Source organism: Hibiscus syriacus, unplaced genomic scaffold (assembly GCF_006381635.1).
Source record: "Hibiscus syriacus cultivar Baekdansim isolate YM2019G1 unplaced genomic scaffold, ASM638163v2 tig00110954_pilon, whole genome shotgun sequence".
Classification (NCBI taxonomy): domain Eukaryota; kingdom Viridiplantae; phylum Streptophyta; class Magnoliopsida; order Malvales; family Malvaceae; genus Hibiscus; species Hibiscus syriacus.
In genome coordinates, this window is record NW_024062931.1 from 680,782 (window position 1) to 699,158 (window position 18,377).

Genomic DNA, 18,377 nt, shown 5'->3' on the forward strand with positions numbered 1-18,377 from the left:
CCAAATTATGAGACTTTACAATTTAGTCACTAACCCGGTATTGAGGATGTTACACTATCTGCTAACCGAATACCTTCAAGTTCGATTACACTCAGCTCAGAGTCAAACCAAATTTACATAATAACTCAAGGCAAGAAGGGCTATCTGTCAATAAAATTATTGAGCTCGATTCCATTTAGCTCGATGAAACTTCAATCACACTATTGTTCGGTTGCAATCGAGGCTTTCAAGTCGAGAAGAAGACTTGGATTAGTCGTGCCTTAGTGACAAGAAATTTTTTTCCGACAGCGTAGCTTAAGTCGAGAAAAGCTATATGTCAAAGAAGACCTTTCGAGTTTGATTTCGTTCAGCTTGAAGGCCTATCAACCATATGGTGAAGTCAATGGACTACTTTCCAGTCGAATTTTTATCCAATGTCTTTAATTCGAAAAGAATGCCAAAGTGGACTACAATTTGGCAACGAGAAGCCACGTTCTGATTTAAATTTCGAACTACAGCTTCAAATTTATTTCAAGATAGACTCAACTACAACTTAATTCGACATGGAGTTATTTTTTTAGAGTCAAATTTTCAACTCCACCGAACGAAAATTTGTGTCATTTTATCTTTGTCCTATTTTTTGTTCCACGAAAAAGGACAAAGAGGGGTAGCTGTAGACACTCATTTTCGTCTATATATATATATTATATAGTTTGCAAATAGTTTTTGAAAATACGTATATAATATATAGTTTTGAAAAACATTTTGAAAATGTATATAATATATAGTTTTGAAAACACTTTTGAAAACTATATAATATATAGTTTTTTAAACATTTTAGAAAATATATATAATATATGGTTTTTAAAATCATTTTGAAAACTTATATAATATATAGTTTTTGAAAACATTTTTAAAACTTATATATAATATATAATTTTTAAAGCATTTTTGGAAATTATATAGTTTTAAAAAAACATTTTAAAAATTATATAGTTTTTTTGAAAATCATTTTTGAAAATTTATATATAATATATAGTTTTTAAAGAAACATTTTTAAAAAAATTTATATTATATCATTTTTAAAAAAAATACTTTTTATTTGTTATTATTATTTATTTATTATTATTAATTCTTATTCATTTATTTTATTTTTATTTTTTTGTTCAGGGTCCAAAATAAGGTCCAGATAGTCCAAAGTGGGCCTGACCCAGACCGTAACCAATATCCAAGGATTAAGGTTTCCAACGTCTGTCACAGGCGCAGCAAAAGGGAGAAACCAACAGTTAAGGTGCGAAGCGGCCGGCAGGAATCCCGGAATTAACCTATCCCGGGATGACCGACCTCACGACGGTCACAACCCCTTATTTCAGAACTAACAAACAGCCAGAGGATGTATAAATACCCCATCCTCGAACACTGCCGAGGACCATCAACGAAAAACAACGAAAACACACGACTAACAAAAACCATCACCATAGAAATACCATGAAAATATTCGAAGCATAAACATAGTAAACCGAGGGAAACACCATCACGAAAACAATAGCCACAGAAAAACCAACAAGCCACAAAAACATGATATCAAAGCAAAACACAATCACATCATATATCAACAAAAAAAGAAAAAGTCGAAGCCTTTCTCATCAATAAGAGCGAAGAAATGACACCGGAGAAGAAGGAAGCATAGGTTGACGAATCGTTCGTTGGGGAAGGTAAAAAGCCGGAGCTTCCCTTTTAGATCTAGTCCGATTGAGGCCATTTCACGGTGATTGGTGGCTAGATTAGGGGTTAGGGCAGAGAGGGCTTTCGAAAGGGTAGGTTTTTAGGTAGCCGGCCGTCGTGGGCGGTGGTCGGATTGTTCCCCATGCGGCAATCGTCGACAGGGCTCTATAGAGAAGTTGAGAGGATTAGGAAGAGCTGATAAGCGTTTGTTTTGAGAGAAAGTGAGAAATGATTTGGTTTGAGGTTTATTTTTGGGTTATATACTAACCCATTGGACGACCCGCTTCGACCCGACCCGGAGGGGTAGGATCCGCGTGTTTTAGCGGTAAAAGAGGGAATTGTGTTTTGGTCCCCCCGTTTCTTTAAACATTTCATTTTAGTCCATTTACCTCAATTTAATCCAGAATTCCTTTGATTTTCATCCTCTGTTTTGTTATTCTTTTAATTCAGTCCTTTTTTATGCTTTATTTTTTATTATTATTTATTTAATACTACTTTTAAGATATATATATTTTATTTATTTCTTTTTATTATTATTTATTTATTTATTTGTTTTATTTTTATTATTACTACTATCATTATTATTTGTTTATTTGTTTATTATTATTATTTTTTTGTGTTTTCCCTACATTTTATTACATGTGTATACATATATATATATATATATATTATTCTTATTCTTATCTTATTTTTTCCCCTTATATTATTTATTTATGCTTTTTACTCTTCTTATTTTGTTTATTATTGTTATATTTAGCATTTTTTTTCTTAATCTGATTCGGCATTTCATGACAAATCTAACATTTCCATCTTTTCAAGGGTCTTTGTTCAACTAATCAAAAGTAATTAGTCGAATCAAAATTTTATTTTAATTTTTAATTTTCGCAATCAAGACAACCGACAAATTAATTGGTACCGAAATGGCTATTCAAGGGTACTAATCCTTCCTTGACCGTAACCGACTCCCGAACCCGGCATAATTCTGATAAAACGCAGATCAGGTAAGATGATGTCCGACCTACCTAAGATGTTTTTTAAAATGGTCGATAGCGACTCTAACCCAATTATTCAAGACTAAGCCCAATTTCGGGCCCACCCGAAAGACGGCCGAGACAATAAGAAGACATATCAATTCAAAAACACCCAGATCTCATCTGAAAATTCATCATAAGTTGATTGATATTCCAAGCTTCAAAATAAACTCCAAGTTCTCATTCAAAATCATATTTTTTATTATTTAAGTTAAATTTCAATAAAAAAAACCATGGATATAGGTGTGAATATCAAATGTCGTCCTGATATTTCTCCAAAAATCTTTCTAATAAACCCAACTAATTTTAATCGTATTCTATCAACATGAGATGTTCCCGATACATACCTGAATTGTACTCGTCCCGTGCCTATCTCGAGCACATATTAAATACCTAAAACTGCGTTAGGTTACCCAACAACAATACAACATAGTTCATAAGAACAGAAAAACACAAATGTAAAAAAAATTCTCAAACATTCTTACCTTGCTAGTAGCATCGACTATTGGGTATTTATGCCTAAAACAGTTAAAATTTTCAAAGTCCGTTTAAATGTGTCCTCAAGCAACTAGATATAATCAGGCTCATTCTTTAACATGTACAAGATGTAATATGTCACAAGGCCCCAAAATTTTAGAGGCCCTACACTTTAAAAAAAATATGTTAATAAAAATTATTTTTCAAAAAATTTGTTATTATTCCTTTATTAATTTTCATGACAATATTTTTTTAAATCTTTTAATTTTCTTCTTTATTATTTCAATAAATGAATTGTAACCATTTCTTCCTAAAAACTCACAATAAATGAATTACAATCATTTCTTCCTAAATCCCTCACTAAAATAATGATTTCTAATGGGAAAAAAATATTTTAGGGGCCTCATTCTATAATTTTATTTTATTATAAAATAATTTAAGGGTCTCATTTTAAAACGTAACACAGGGTCTCCACATATCTTGGGACAAACCTGGATACAACATCAACGGTAAGGGAACGGGAAAGGATGGATATTGTTAAAGCATTACTACATTCATTGTTATCATATTTTACTTGTCGGATTATTAAAATGTTAATCTTACCAAAATATTAGCATTTTTTCAAACTTAACTTGAATAATTGTACAATTGCCTTTTTAACGTTCAGTATAAATTGTATAATTGCTAGCGCATAGCAAAGCCGGAAAGGCTTAACAATTTTCTAATTAATATCATAGAGCAGCTTATTTTTCATAGAACTTCTACCAAGTTAATCTAAGAGTAAAGTTAACAGCATGTAGGGAGGACATTCAATGTTTACCCATTGTGCTTGGTGGAGGGGAACCGGATGCAGCAGTCTTGATCTTGAATGTGCGGTTTACGCAGATTCACTACCGCATAGCTTCACCATCTGGCTTACATGCAATTTTCGGTCATTGCGCTTTTTGATTCCCTTCCTGTACAGAGTGCTGGCAGCACAAGGTGCTGTCTTACGAATTGGAGGCTGCGCTTTGCATTTCTCACTCCTCTTCCTCAAGTATTCTGCTGCCTGTTCCTGAACTGTGAAATATAATTAAATCATTTTTTCATGGCATGAAATCAGACGAGACACATTCAGGAATAAAGTGATTACATACTTTTCGTTAGTATCTGTTTGGAAACATCAATACAATACCAAATATTTGCATATAACGAATTGGGTTGATGATTTTTGAAGATTTAAAAAGTAGTAAAATATGTATGTAGTGAGAGATACCAGAGCGGGAAGCTGCCGATGTTAGAACACAATTATTGAGTTTGCTTATTCTTTCAGTAAGTTGCAGATTTTCATACCATTGATCTGTTTTGGATCGTGCAATTTCATTCCTCTGAAGGCACGATAATGCATAATCACAGGCCTATAGAAGCCACAACCAAATTAGTAGCACAATTAATCAACTGGAAGAATAAATCTCAAGGCTAGAATTATTGTTGTAATAAATTAACAAAGTGAGAGATTGAACCTCAAGTATGGCGAAGATGAAAACATGCATTTGTAAAATACCTTTGCAGAAATAGCATAAAAGCTATTCTCTAGTGATTGCTCAGCAAAATTAAGCCATTCCACAGGTGAAACTTGCAACCATTGTTGGATATGAGACTTGTGTTCGCGAAGAACCAGAGCCCCGTAAGCCGTACCTCAAAGCCAAACAACTCTGAACCAAAAGAATGATAATTAAATTTAGAAGAAAAAAGAAATTCAGTGGCAGAGAAAATAATGGATTAAACAAAAACAACAGAGCGATCAAATAAAATCAAGGATTTCTGTAACCTCGATATCACCGATGATAGCGAAGGCTTGAACAAAGAATTCGAGAGTGGAGAGCTGTTGATCCACAGTTTTGGCTGCAATATGGCGAATAGCTGAGAGATAATCAGATCTGATGAACTGTTTTAAGGTGGACCGTAGTTGAAAAAGCGATTTAACGTCGTTGGAGGCGAGAACTGATTCGAGAATGCGAAGAGAATCGTCGTTGAATCTGCGAAGAACGAAAGGAAAATCATTAAACGAATCAAAGAGATATCCTGGACTAAAAGGAATTTTTGTTTGAGAGATTGAGTGAACATTTTGTTGTTGATTGGGGAGCGGAAAAGAGCGATTTGCTGAGCAACGCGAGAGTAGGGGTCTGACATCGTGGCTTAGAGAATTGGACGGAAATTGGAGGCTAGGAGTTAGTTTGAACTTTAAACCTTATATAGATAGTTTTGGGCCTCAAGCCCGTACAATGCAAAATTAAGCACAGCTCCATTATGTTAGGCTGTATATTTAATTGACCCATTAGGCCCAACAAAATTTTATTTCAGAATCTACGGCAAATGCTACAGTACAAGAAAAACACGTATTGACGATACGATGAGTTTACTCAAACAATAATTTAAATAGTCCCAGGTAAGTGGACCCTGTGGGGTTCAATATTATAATATATCTCCTCCTACTCGTCAAGTCGATGTTACGAGTCCGTTAAAATTATTTTTTTCAAAATTCAGTAATAATTTAGCCCTCGAATTTGTTCAATTACATCATTCTATATCATATCCCGGACTTGAAAACCTAAATTATAAACCCTAAACCATAACCCTATTACCTCTAAACCATAAACCTTTATCACTAACTTAATGTTTATAATTTAAGGTTTTAAGTTAGGGGAATGGTATAGAATGATACAACTAAACAACTTTGAGAGCTAAATTGATGCAAAAATACTATAAGAGCGAAAATAATAAATTGGGTTTATTATAGGGGCAAATATGACCCTTATGCCTTTAAATTGTGGAACTCGTCACGTCGATGTGAAGAGTTCCTTTGGAATTTAAAATCAACTAGCAATTTGCAGTGGTTGGGCAATGGGAAGAAGAAATGATCATATTGGATTTTGTCACCTGGACGTGATAATTTTCACGGGATTTTAAAAAAAATATATAGTTATTTATAGTTATTGGGTTTAGGTTTATAAATATGGGTTTGGGATTTAGGATTTTTATTGTGTCTTGTTAAGAAGAAGAAAATTACATTTGAGAAAACTTTTGGAAGAATTCCTCAAGTGTCTACCTGAAATGAATTATTACGTCTTGATAATGTTCATATTTCCTCACTCGAGCTCACCCTGAAAGAATAACGAGGCAATAGTCAGCGAAGAATGACACTTAAAGATCCACATAAACATATTATTGTATATCTACAACAATTCGGGTTGTATCCAACCACATTTCTTCATGGTTTTAAGGTGAATCTAACACTAATTTCGGCATTGATTGAACGTTGGAGCTTGAAATGCATACTTTTCATTTTCTAAGTGGTGAAACGACGATTACGTTGGAATATATTACTTACCAACTTGGTGTTCCGATTAATGGTGCAGCACTAGTGAGGCACAACAATTACAATTGATTCGATATTGTTGAGGAATTTTTAGGAAAGAGGTCATCATCAAATGTCTTAGACTGGATGCGGGTAGGGATAACTTGGATGGAGTCTGAATTTCAAGTGAATGAAGACTCTACCAAGGATAATGTCAAATTTGCAACCCAATCATATCTTCTCCAATTATTTGGAGATATATTGTTATCGAATAAATACGAAAATTTGGTGCACACTCAGTATATTTTGGTCTTGAATAATTTCACTGATTGTTGTAATACTAGTTGGGGTTCAACGATTTCGACAATTTTTTATCAATAATTTTGTAAGGCTACAATCGTTGAAAGATGTCAAAAACTTGATGTTTCACGTTACCTAGTCTTGCTATAGTCCTGGGTGTGGTATCGGTTCTTGTTTTTTACGCCAATTACATCATCCTCAGTTGAGTTTTCTCTAGCTAAAAGGTAATTTTTAAATTTATTTTTTATTAATTTTTTAAAGTTATTTTTTATCCTTATTTTTTAATTTATATTTATCATTATATTATTTAGATGACAACATAAAATTATCGAGATGAAGTTTTCGTGTGCAACAAGAATTGATATACGAAAGAGGATTTATATCACCGGTCGACATGTGGTAAATATTATTTTAACAAATTATTTAAATTTTAATTTATTTATAAAAATTTATAATTTAATTAATGTTTACAGTTTTGTTGGATTCTATATTGTGAGCTGGAGATCTACTGATTACTACCACTGGGATTTTTTGAAGGCTCGGAGTTGTTGTGTGTTATAACGACTTTACTTCATTTTGCGATTATTGAGATTCACGTCGCACATAGAATGTTTACTTTGTTCTTATCTTAACTTAGAAATATGTATTTTATTTTTATTTTAACTTAAAATATATATATATTATTCTTAACTTAATATATATGTACATATATTATTGTATCTTAATTTAAAAATATTGTTAACATATATTTAATAAGTTAAAGTAAGAATAAAATATATTTAATAAATTAATATAAAAATAATATATTTTAAATATTTTAAATAAAAATAGAAATAAAACATATGCTTGATCTTCCAACCATTTTCTTGAATATTTTTCAATAAAATTAAGAATAAAATATTGTTTGATCTTCCAACCATTTCCTTTTCCCAATTTTGAACGGTTTTAATTTTTTTATAGAAAGCCGATAGTTTAATTAAAAATAGAAAATATCCAAATTTACAATGAAAATTTACAACTATAATTGTAAATCTAAAATATAATTATGACGTTTTTTTATTAATATTGACACAAAAACTAAACACTTAGATCATATAAAGACCAAAGAATGAAAAGGTTAAAAAAATCTAATCAAAAAATTCGAAAAAAATATAAAAAAAAATATGAACAAATATGACATAATCAGTAAACAAACTACAAAGGGGATGAAGCTACTGAAAGACTATCGAAAAATCATAAATCAGAGTTAAGCGGCATGAAAAAACTATCCACGAACGCAAAACATGTATCCAAATCAATTCGAGAGTCCAAAACAAGGAAGATCAGTATGATAACTGTCAACACACCTTTTCGTCCAGTTACAACACTCTCAACAACCCCGATTTAGTGGGATTCAGAAAACAAACGTTAGAGTTTTAGTAGGATTCAAACTCCTAAAAATATGATAGAGTTTTACAAGGATTCAAACTCTTAAAAATAGGATAGAGTTTTACTATGATTCAAACTCCTAAAAATAGGTTCCACAAGCATTTTAAATAGTTATTGTAACTCATTATTGTAACACACGATTTACATACAAAATACAGAAGAAAGCACGAAAAAATACAAAGGCAAAACTATTGTAAACGATTCGAAAATGAAATAAAATGTAGCATCTTTTTTCCTTGATTCGTTCATTTCTCGCATGTGCATGTTATTTTTCTTAAGATTTGGTTCAAATAACCCAAATCGTGGGTTGCGCCGATGACCAAAAAGGGGTGGGTTTCGAAGTTTCGAACCTAGATCTACCCCCGAGGTGTATTCCTATTTTAAATATTCAATTATTCCCCCTAAATCAATTTTTTTATTCAAAATTTGCTCATCGATTTGTTTTTCCTTTTGATTCGGTCCCTTAAATTTACGTTTTAATTATTATTATTTTATTTATTTAACTTTATTTATACGCATATTTTTCTTATTACTCATTTTATTTTATTTTATTGTTTTGTTTTTTTTCTTTTTTTTCATGTAATATTTTTTTTTACATTTTATGCATTTTTTTTACTTTAGTATATATTTTTATTTTTTAAGATATATATATATATATATATATATATATATGTTATTTTTATTATCGTTTTATTAATTTATATATATTTACTATTTTTTATGTTTTTTATATATATATATATATATATATATATTTTATTTACTTTTTTATTTTTATTTTATTTATTTTATTTATATATTTTTTTTCTTCTTTATATTTTTTCTTTATATATTTTTTATATTACTTACTATTTTATCTTTGTTTTCTTTATCTTATCTTATCTTTTATTTAATTTATTTTTTCTTCATTTTAATTTTATTTATTTATTTCTTACCTTTTTATCTAACACGTTTCTTGGCTCTCTTAAAGGTATACCTTTAAAACTATCTAAGGTAAGTAATTGGGATCGTATTTTTACCTTTTAATTTTAAATTACAATTTTCTTAATTTAAGACAACCGTAAATTGCGTAGTGCCGAAAGGGCAGTTCAAGGGTGCTAACCCTTCCTTGATTGTAACCGACTCCCGAATCTGACACATCTTTGGAAAGATGCATATCAGGTAAGAAATAAGGTATACGATCAACCCATTTGTTTTAAAATAAATTATCGGTGGCGACTCCAATTCGTTTAATCCAAGTTGAAGCCCAATGCCGGGCCCACCCGAAAGACAGCCGCTACAGCTTGGCGACTCTGCTGGGGACAGGTAAGTGAGTCAGGCTAAGGTAATTTCCAATTGTCATTTTAATGAAAATGATAATTTTAAATTTTAAATTAATTTTTTGATCCTTATTACTTACTTCTGATTATATTTTTTTTGAATAAATAGTTGTACTGACTGTTTTCTCAATGATTTCAGCTTGTCAAAACTTGTTTTTCATCTAAAGCTCTAAACCTGAGCTCCAAACCCGTTTTAAGTGGGGTGAAAGCGACGCCTTCGTATGAATTTATTCACCGTGCGGGCCTAGCAAGTAGCCTTCAGGATTCATATACCTTATGTCTTCGTATGAATTTATTCACCGTGCGGGCATAAGGGAATGTTTCCTCTCGAGTTTAACTTAGTCCACACAAGCTTGTAATGGGCTTAGGACTAAGGGTCTGGCAAGCCCAATGGGGCATCAACAAGGAGAATTCGGGTACCTTTTTAGAACCTAAACCGGGAGAGTACGGGGAATTAGAGGCCACCCCAAAACCTCATTTTAAACCCTAGAATGCCTGAATTATTTCTCGCTTTACTTTCTATTCAAAGCATGCGAACTAGACAAATATACGGTTAAGATTTGTTTGAAATTAGCATGCGGGATAGAGCTCATGTTCGTATAGAAATAATAAGCATGTTGGGTAGATATCATGTGAGGTAGGACTTTTCATTTTCATCATTTTTTTATTATCCCTGTCTCGCTAACTTTTTCCCTTCATTTTTGATTTTGTTTTTTTTCATTTTTCATCATTTACATCATTCGCAAGAGGTGTTAATCCAAAAAACATGTTTGTTAAACATAAATAGTTTGCTTTAATGGATAATGGAGTTGTAATACAAGAGATGAAAATACATAGGACAATCTACAAGAAGACTATGTATCAAATTCAATCCAGAAGACGTGGTGCCCACAATCCGAGTTTACACCAAGCACATCAAAAATCAACTTTGGGTTGGCAAAGGTTGCAGGGGCAAGATGGAGGTTGTTGATTTGGAGAGTCTTTTCAAAGACAAAAAGAACAAGATGACAAAGCGATGGTTGAAATTCGAGGTCATTGCTGACGAATTCAAGAAACATGCAAATAAACTTCGGATAACTCCTATCGATAGAGGGCTCCAATAGCGTTGCCGTTAGAGAACATGCTCAGCAAAGGATGAAAGCCAGAGATGCAATCATTCGATATTTTTGGGAACAAGTACAAAGAGCAGCTCGTCACTTGCACGGTTTAACCAGAGAAGCTGGAGCGGTTCGAAATGTTATTCGGCCGGTGATAGACGAAGGCAGAAGACTAGTCAACCTGTCAGAAGTTGTTAGGATATTTTTTCTCTTAAAAGATAAAATACTTTTGTCCCTCAATAGGGATTATTTATAATAACATGCATGTTTTCGGATCAATTCCTCGAGCATTTCATGCATTTTTGCATCTACATTTCATTTTTAAGCATTTTCATAAACATGAAATTTCTTCATGGAGGATTGGATGCAGTGTTTTTAATCACATGACACCACATGGAAGAAAGATTTTAACAATTAAAAAAACTGAAATCAGTACATTGGGAGCTTGATCAGCTGATTGTAGGGTCAAGCCTGTCAAGATGATCTGAGAAAAAAAGTCCACATATCCTAAGGGCTACGATGTTGAAGCTGTGTACAGTTACCTCTTAGGAAGCTCCAAACATTCCTCTGAGAACTGTAAGGCACTGAAGCATAAGATTCAAAACCTGAGGGATTCAGGGGCATGGACAATCGAGAAAGGGGCATTGCATCTGCCATTTGCACTGAGAGCATTGTTTTGTTTGAACACATTTTTTATCTTTCATGTTTGCTTAATCTTTTAAACGACTGAATTTATGCTACTTTCTAAGGTGGAATAATTGAACAAATTTTAATCTTTAGTTCTTCGAATATTAAATGAATTAAATATTCTTTTAATTCTTCAAGAATTATAGATTTTTGACATATGACAAGATTATACCTTTCTTATCCTGTCTCAAACCCCAAAATAAAATACTTTAATTATTTACCCAAAATAACTCATGGTCATTACCAAAAGACCAGATTTTGACATTATCACCCTTTGAAACTTTTGAACCTTTATTTGAGTCAATAAAGTCACACCATTGTCTCTTTAGACTCAAAATTGACTTTTGTATACCATTAAAACCCAAGGCATCGAGTTGTTCTTTTGAACATGAGCATTCTTCTAAGACACAACTTGAGGCATATGAAATGATGAACGACTTTCTTTCTTCATCCTTTCACAACAAGAGAAAATATATATCCATTGTGTCCCCTTTTGAGCCTATAATATTTTTCTTTTGATTCAACCCTAACCAAGGATCACCCTCCACACTGGGGGGCAAGGTGGAAGAAATCTGCTCATGTGAGTGAAGACATCAATCCAAATGAGATACCAAATGCCAAGTGCGAAGATTCAATCAGAACAAAAAGGGAAAAAAGAGAAAAAAGAAGAAAAAAGCAAAGAGAAAATAAAAAATAAAAAAGAGAAACAAAAATAAAGAAAAAAGTGAAGAAAAAAGAAGACAGGACGCATATGCAAAGATTCACTCGATTCAAATGACGCGTCGAGATTTAAATTATGAGATTGATCAAGCACAATTATTCCAGAATCACTTTACTCGAAGATCATGGATTATCCAGAGAAAATCAAGAGAAACATATACGAGCAGATTCAAATTGAGTAAGACGTGATTGAAGGCATGAAAATGAATTGATCCTTGGTTTAATATCCTGAAACACTTGTTTGTGCTTATTTATCCTTTTCTAATATAACCATGAACCATGGCCTACATTACGTGCCTTAAAAGTCCCTTCTAATCATACATGGATTTCTAAACAGAATAGACTATCTTCAGATTTCATCCCGCCCGTCAGGATTAATCTTTATTTGCAAAAAGTTTTTTAAAATCTTTAATGCATAATAGAAAAAAAATAATAAAGAGGGTTCAAGACGTAAATTCTGAATGAAGACTTGAAACCAAAGGAGGATTCGAGTTAAAAACCTAAAAAGGCGGCTTGAATATAAAAATTATGCAGCTGAGGCGATTGCACAAATTCCTTGATAAGGCATCTCACAATCCGAGCGTGACCATGAAAGTTGGGATTCGGAGAACTCTTCCAGTAAAGGAGCAACAAGCTACCCCATCAAACCTTTGAGCATCAAATAAACAAAAATGCCAAACCTCTGACCAAACACAATAACCTGAGACTTTTTTTACCCATTTCCCAAAGATAGCTTTGATCTTGGCACTTGTCAAATAACTATAATTTATTGAAGGATTAACAATGTAATTACTTCTTTGATATCCAATGAACTCTAGCTTTATGATTTGTCTCGACTGTAAAACCGCGAAAGGGGTAATATTTTCAAAACTTTTGATTAAACATTTTTCGAAACTCTTTTAATTGATATTTTCAGAACTTTGTAAGTAAAAGAGAAAGAAAAACTTTTTTTCAAACAAGACAATCTCTCTAGAGTGGATCTTGGTAAATGACATGTGGCTCTCAGACACAAAACTCAAGCTTAGAATCAATGTTGAAGCAAAAAATGAGGAATAATGAGGGCATCTTTGAAGATTCAATATCGAATATTGGGGCATCTTTGGGGATTCAACATCCTGATGCGAATTATCAGATCTTCTTAAGGCATTTTCCTCCACTTGCAGGAGCAAGCAGGCAAAGAATGAGGCTCCATCCAAGAGATAAAAAAAATTAATTCAGGTTGCATGCATTTTAGACATCACATTTATCATTTTTAGCATACATATTTTTTTGCAGCTTTTTGAGTCAAGTGTAAACTTCAAGACGAAAAATACTCGATTCAAAAGCACATTTAAAATTTGAGGGTGGTTGCTCGACCTCATAGCAAAGGGGCGACTGTCTGACGACAAAACAACTTTTAGAGTCTCGTTCAGAGTCAATTTCAACTTCACAACGAAGGATATTCAAGCTAAGGCTCAACTTCACAACGAATGGGCCATCCACGGTTTCAACTTCACGACTAAGGGAATCGTGCTCACTAGCAACATTCATTGGATTTTAACTTCACGATGAAGGATATCCAATTCAAGGCTCAACTTCACAACAAAGGGGCCATCCACGGTTTCAACTTCCCGACGAATAAATCGTACCCACCAGCAATATTTATCTTCAGGAATAGGCAGATTATCGATCGCCTTTGAGATTGTTTCTCTCGAAACAAGTGGTCGTCTCGCTTGAGACTAATTTACCCAAAACAAAGTTTTAACTCTCTTGAGACAGTTTCCCTTGAAACAAATTTTGTCTCTCTTGAGACAGTTTTCCTTGAAACAAATTTTGTCTCTCTTGAGACAGTTTTCCTTGAAATAAAATCTTTGAATATGTTTTCCTTGAAACAAATTTCGTCTCCCTTGAGACAGTTTCTTTTGGAACTAGGTTTTGTCTCTCTTGATACAGTTTCTCTTGAAACAAATTTTGTCTCTCTTGAGACAATTTCCCTTGAAACAAAGTTTTGTCTCTCTTGAGACAGTTTCTCTTGAAACATAAATCTTTGAATATGTTTATCTTGAAACAAAATTTTGCCTCCCTTGAGACAATTTATCTTGAAACACGAAAAAAACCTTCGAAATTGTTTCTTTTGAAACACAAAAAAAACCCTTTGAAATTGTTTCTCTTGAAACACAAAAAAAACCTTTGAAAATGTTTCTCTTGAAACCCAAGACCTTCGAGTTCGATTACACTCAGCTTCGAGGGCACATCATTTGCAGCATAGCTCAAGGCAATAAGGGCTATCTGTCAACAAAATTGTCGAGTTCGATTCCATTCAGCTCGATGACACATCAATCACACCACTTTCCGGTTGTAGTCGAGGTTTTCAAGTCGAGAAGAAGACCTGGATTAGCCGTGCCTTAGTGACAATCAATCATTTTCAAGCAGCACAACTTAAGTCAAGAAAAGCTATCTGTCAACGAATATTTCTGAGTTCGATTCCGATCCAAGAGCTTTAAATCGAGAAGAAGACCGAAGGGCAACGAGAAGCCACGTGCTAATTCAGATTCCGAACTACGGCTTCAATTCCATATCATTTCAAGATGAAATCGACTTCACGACAGATGAGTCATCCACAACTTAATTCGACATGGAGTTATTGAAATATCAGAGTCAATTTTCAACTCCACCGAACGAAAAGCGTGTCTTTTAATCTTTGCCCTATCCCCGTTACATGACTATGGGCAAAGAGGGGCAGCTGTCAACACACATTTTCGTATGGGTACAACACTCTCAATAACCCCGATTTAGTGGGATTCAGAAAACAAACGTTAGAGTTTTAGTAGGATTCAAACTCCTAAAAATAGGTTTCACAAGCATTATAAATAGCCATTGTAACTCACTATTGTAACACACGATTTACATACAAAATACAGAGGAAAACACGAAAAAATACAAAGGCAAAGCTATTGTAAACGATTCGAAAAGGAAATAAAAGATAGCATCTTTTTTACCTTGATTCGTTCATTTCTCGCATGTGCATGTTATTTTTCTTGATATTTAGTTCGAATAACCCAAAACGTGGGTTACGCCGATGACCAAAAAGGGTTGGGTTTTCGAACCTAGATCTACCCCCCGAGGCGTGTTCCTATTTTTAAATATTCAATTCTCCCCCCTAAATCAATTTTTTTTCTTTGAAATTTGCCCATCGATTTGTTTTTCCTTTTGATTCGGTCTTTTACATTTACGTTTTAATTATTATTATTTTATTTATTTAACTTTATTTATACGCACATTTTCCTTATTACTCATTTTATTTAATTGCTTTGTTATTTTTCTTTTTTTTCATGTAATATTTTTTTTACATTTTATGCATTTTTTTACTTAGTATATATTTTTTTTTTTAGATTACATATATATATATATGTTATTTTTTATTATCTGTTTTATTAATTTATATATATTTATTATTTTTTATATTTTTATTATTTATATATATATATATTATTTTTACTTTTTTATTATTATTTTATTTATTTGTTTTATTTATATATTTTTTCTTCTTTTTATTTTTTATTATATTTTTTATATTACTTACTATTTTATCTTTTTTTTCTTTATCTTATCTTTTATTTAATTTATTTTTTCTTCATTTTAATTTTATTTATTTATTTCTTACATTTTTATCTAACACGTTTCTTGGATCTCTTAAGGGTACACCTTTAAAACTATCTAAGGTAAGTAATTGGGATCGTATTTTTACCTTTTAATTTTAAATTACAATTTTCTTAATTTAAGACAACTGGAAATTGCGTAGTACCGAAAGGGCAGTTCAAGGGTGCTAACCCTTCATTGACTGTAACCGACTCCCGAATCCGACACATCTTTGGAAAGACGCATATCATGTAAGAAATAGGGTATCCGATCAACCCATTTGTTTTAAAATAAATGATCGATGGCGACTCCAATTCGTTTAATCCAAGTCGAAGCTCAATTCTGGGCTCACCCGAAAGACGGCTGCGACAATAAAAAATAAGTGTCATATTGATCAATCGTGGCGATATCAAATCTAACTATGAGAAAAAAGATAAACAAAAACAACGACTAAAAACCCGAAAACTACCAAAAGACAAAAAAAATATCACAAAAACATAATTATTTTTATTAAAAAAAATTAAAAAAAAATACAAAAATAAAAGACAATCGACGGTCAGCAACTAACATTAAAATCAATGTCTCCACCGACTACACAAAATTAAAGAAAGAAAACTTGATTCGATCTATAAAAAATGACACAAAGTGTAGAGAAAAAAAGAGAAAGAAAAGGGCAGCTAGGGTTCCTTGACTTCTAAATTTTATTGATTTTGAAAAGCTTTATTCATTTTTTTTTGAACGGATTAATTTTTCAAAACCAAAGGGTAACACTAACATACATCATATATAAAAAATATTGTCATGTCAATCTTAAAACAAGCAGAAGCCTATAAACATTATTGTCATGGCAATCTGAAACCAAGCAGAAGCCTAGGCTTAGTGGTTTGGTGTCTGGTTATATCTTCAAACTTCAGTCTCATTGCTTGTTAACCTCGCGCTTGAACTTGAAGAAGCGTGGCATGATATTATTATTGAACTCGATTCTACCATGGTGGTTAACAAGTTTAATAATAGGGATCTTAATGATTCCACGTTAGGCATACACATGGCATATCCGTGATGCAGGGTGGATGCACTAAGTCCTCTAGGGGTTAAGTGTGTATTCTCATTATTTAGAGAAGAAAATGAAATTTAATTGAACATGTTAAGGAAAAAATGAAAAAAAAATATAAAATTTAGTTTTAATGAATTAAAATGTATCAAATAAGATGTAATTTCTGATATTATTAAAATTTGAAATATATTGTTTTGCTTTGCTCGCACAAACTATAAATTCGACCAACTCGATTCTGCCCATATGCTTATTCATTTGTCTAGTGCAAAGTTATGGGCCAAGGACATGTAGCTTTAACCCGAGGTTAATTTTATAAATGTTTGATATTTAAAAAAAACTTAAAATTAATATAAAATAGTATGTGTTTATAATTATTATTTAGTTATTAATAATGTGTTGTAAATATAAGAGTGTAAACATAAATCCTTTAAATAAAATAATATTTTCTATTATTAAGGTCATTCAATGAATTCTTATAAGTATTACACCAAATAAATTATCTAAATAGTTAAAAAGATAATTATTATCTCTAAGATCTTAGATTTTAACTCCAATAATTGAAAGGTATATGAATATTCATTGTCAAATTATTGAGAGTCTTTACTTCTACTTGTATGCTTTGATTTTTTTTTTTTTGAAAGAAAAGTTTTGTATTATATACAAGGTACAAATACAAAACAAGACTAAGATTAAAAACTTATTAAAAAAACTCTCTAAACTTAAGTGGAAAAAAAGAGCGACTCAAGTTAATATCCGACAACAGAAAACATGCAATTGAATATTTTTTAAAAAAGGATACTAATATATGAATATATAGAGAATCGATCTAATTATACTCTTTCAACAATCAACATGTATTCTCATTAACATAATTTATATATAAATTTTCTAAATCACATTTATAAACAATAATAATTAAATTTATATTAAACAGTACTCCAATAAATAAACAAATATACTACATAAGAACTTAATGAAGAGGGGCACATGAAGGAGTGAAACCTGGGCCTCCACGTGTAAATGTGTTGATCATAAATAAGCTGCGTGACAGTGACCCAAATAAATTAGGTGCGTTGGGTGTCGATTCCTCAGAGAGTCAGAGTTCAATTGTTTGAATGGCAAAACGACAATTATAAACATATAACAGCAGGCAGTGAATAAAACTTTACAACTACTCATCCAAATGCACTGGGCCCCCTTTTTACTTGCCCATTGGGTTTTGCTGCACCCTACCTTCCTAGACTTGCCTCTTCCACCGCTCATTTCTTCAATTTTTTTCTCCTTTTTATTAAAATTCATAATATTTTTTTAATTAAATAATTTCAGATTATTATAAATGAATATTTTGATAATAAAAGTCTTCAAATGTTACTGCTTAAATTTTGATCTTCCGAAAAAATGATATTTTCCTTTTATAACTAAAAATATTTAATATATTCATAATATAAATGAAAGAATATATTTTATAGGTAAAATAAATTTAAAATAATTAGATAAAATAGGACAAAATTCGTTGGCCATTCCATCTTCAGATTTCCCTTTTTGGGTTAGATACTTCCTCCCTCATCCTTTTAAGCGTGGTATATAATGAGTTCTTTTAAGTGA

The 18,377-nt window shown here is 31.9% G+C and overlaps 1 protein-coding gene across 1 annotated transcript; it reads right to left on the minus strand.

The window, feature by feature from the left end:
• Positions 1-4,967: 4,967 nt before the first annotated feature.
• On the minus strand, positions 4,968-5,401 carry LOC120148196 (protein DOUBLE-STRAND BREAK FORMATION-like). Its single transcript, XM_039161366.1, has 2 exons — positions 5,317-5,401; positions 4,968-5,230 (listed from the first exon to the last, which is right to left on the minus strand). Exons 1-2 carry the CDS (start codon positions 5,382-5,384, stop codon positions 4,996-4,998), a joined length of 303 nt encoding a protein of 100 aa, XP_039017297.1. The 5' UTR covers positions 5,385-5,401; the 3' UTR covers positions 4,968-4,995.
• Between the last annotated feature and the right edge of the window lie 12,976 nt (positions 5,402-18,377).

Coding starts and splice junctions, on each gene's coding strand:
- LOC120148196 (XM_039161366.1), bottom strand. CDS start 5,384: ATGTCAGACCCCTACTCTCGCGTTGCTCAGCAAATCGCTCTTTTCCGC. Junction 5,231..5,316: donor TCCCCAATCAACAACAAAAT/GTTCACTCAATC, acceptor CGTTCTTCGCAG/ATTCAACGACGATTCTCTTC.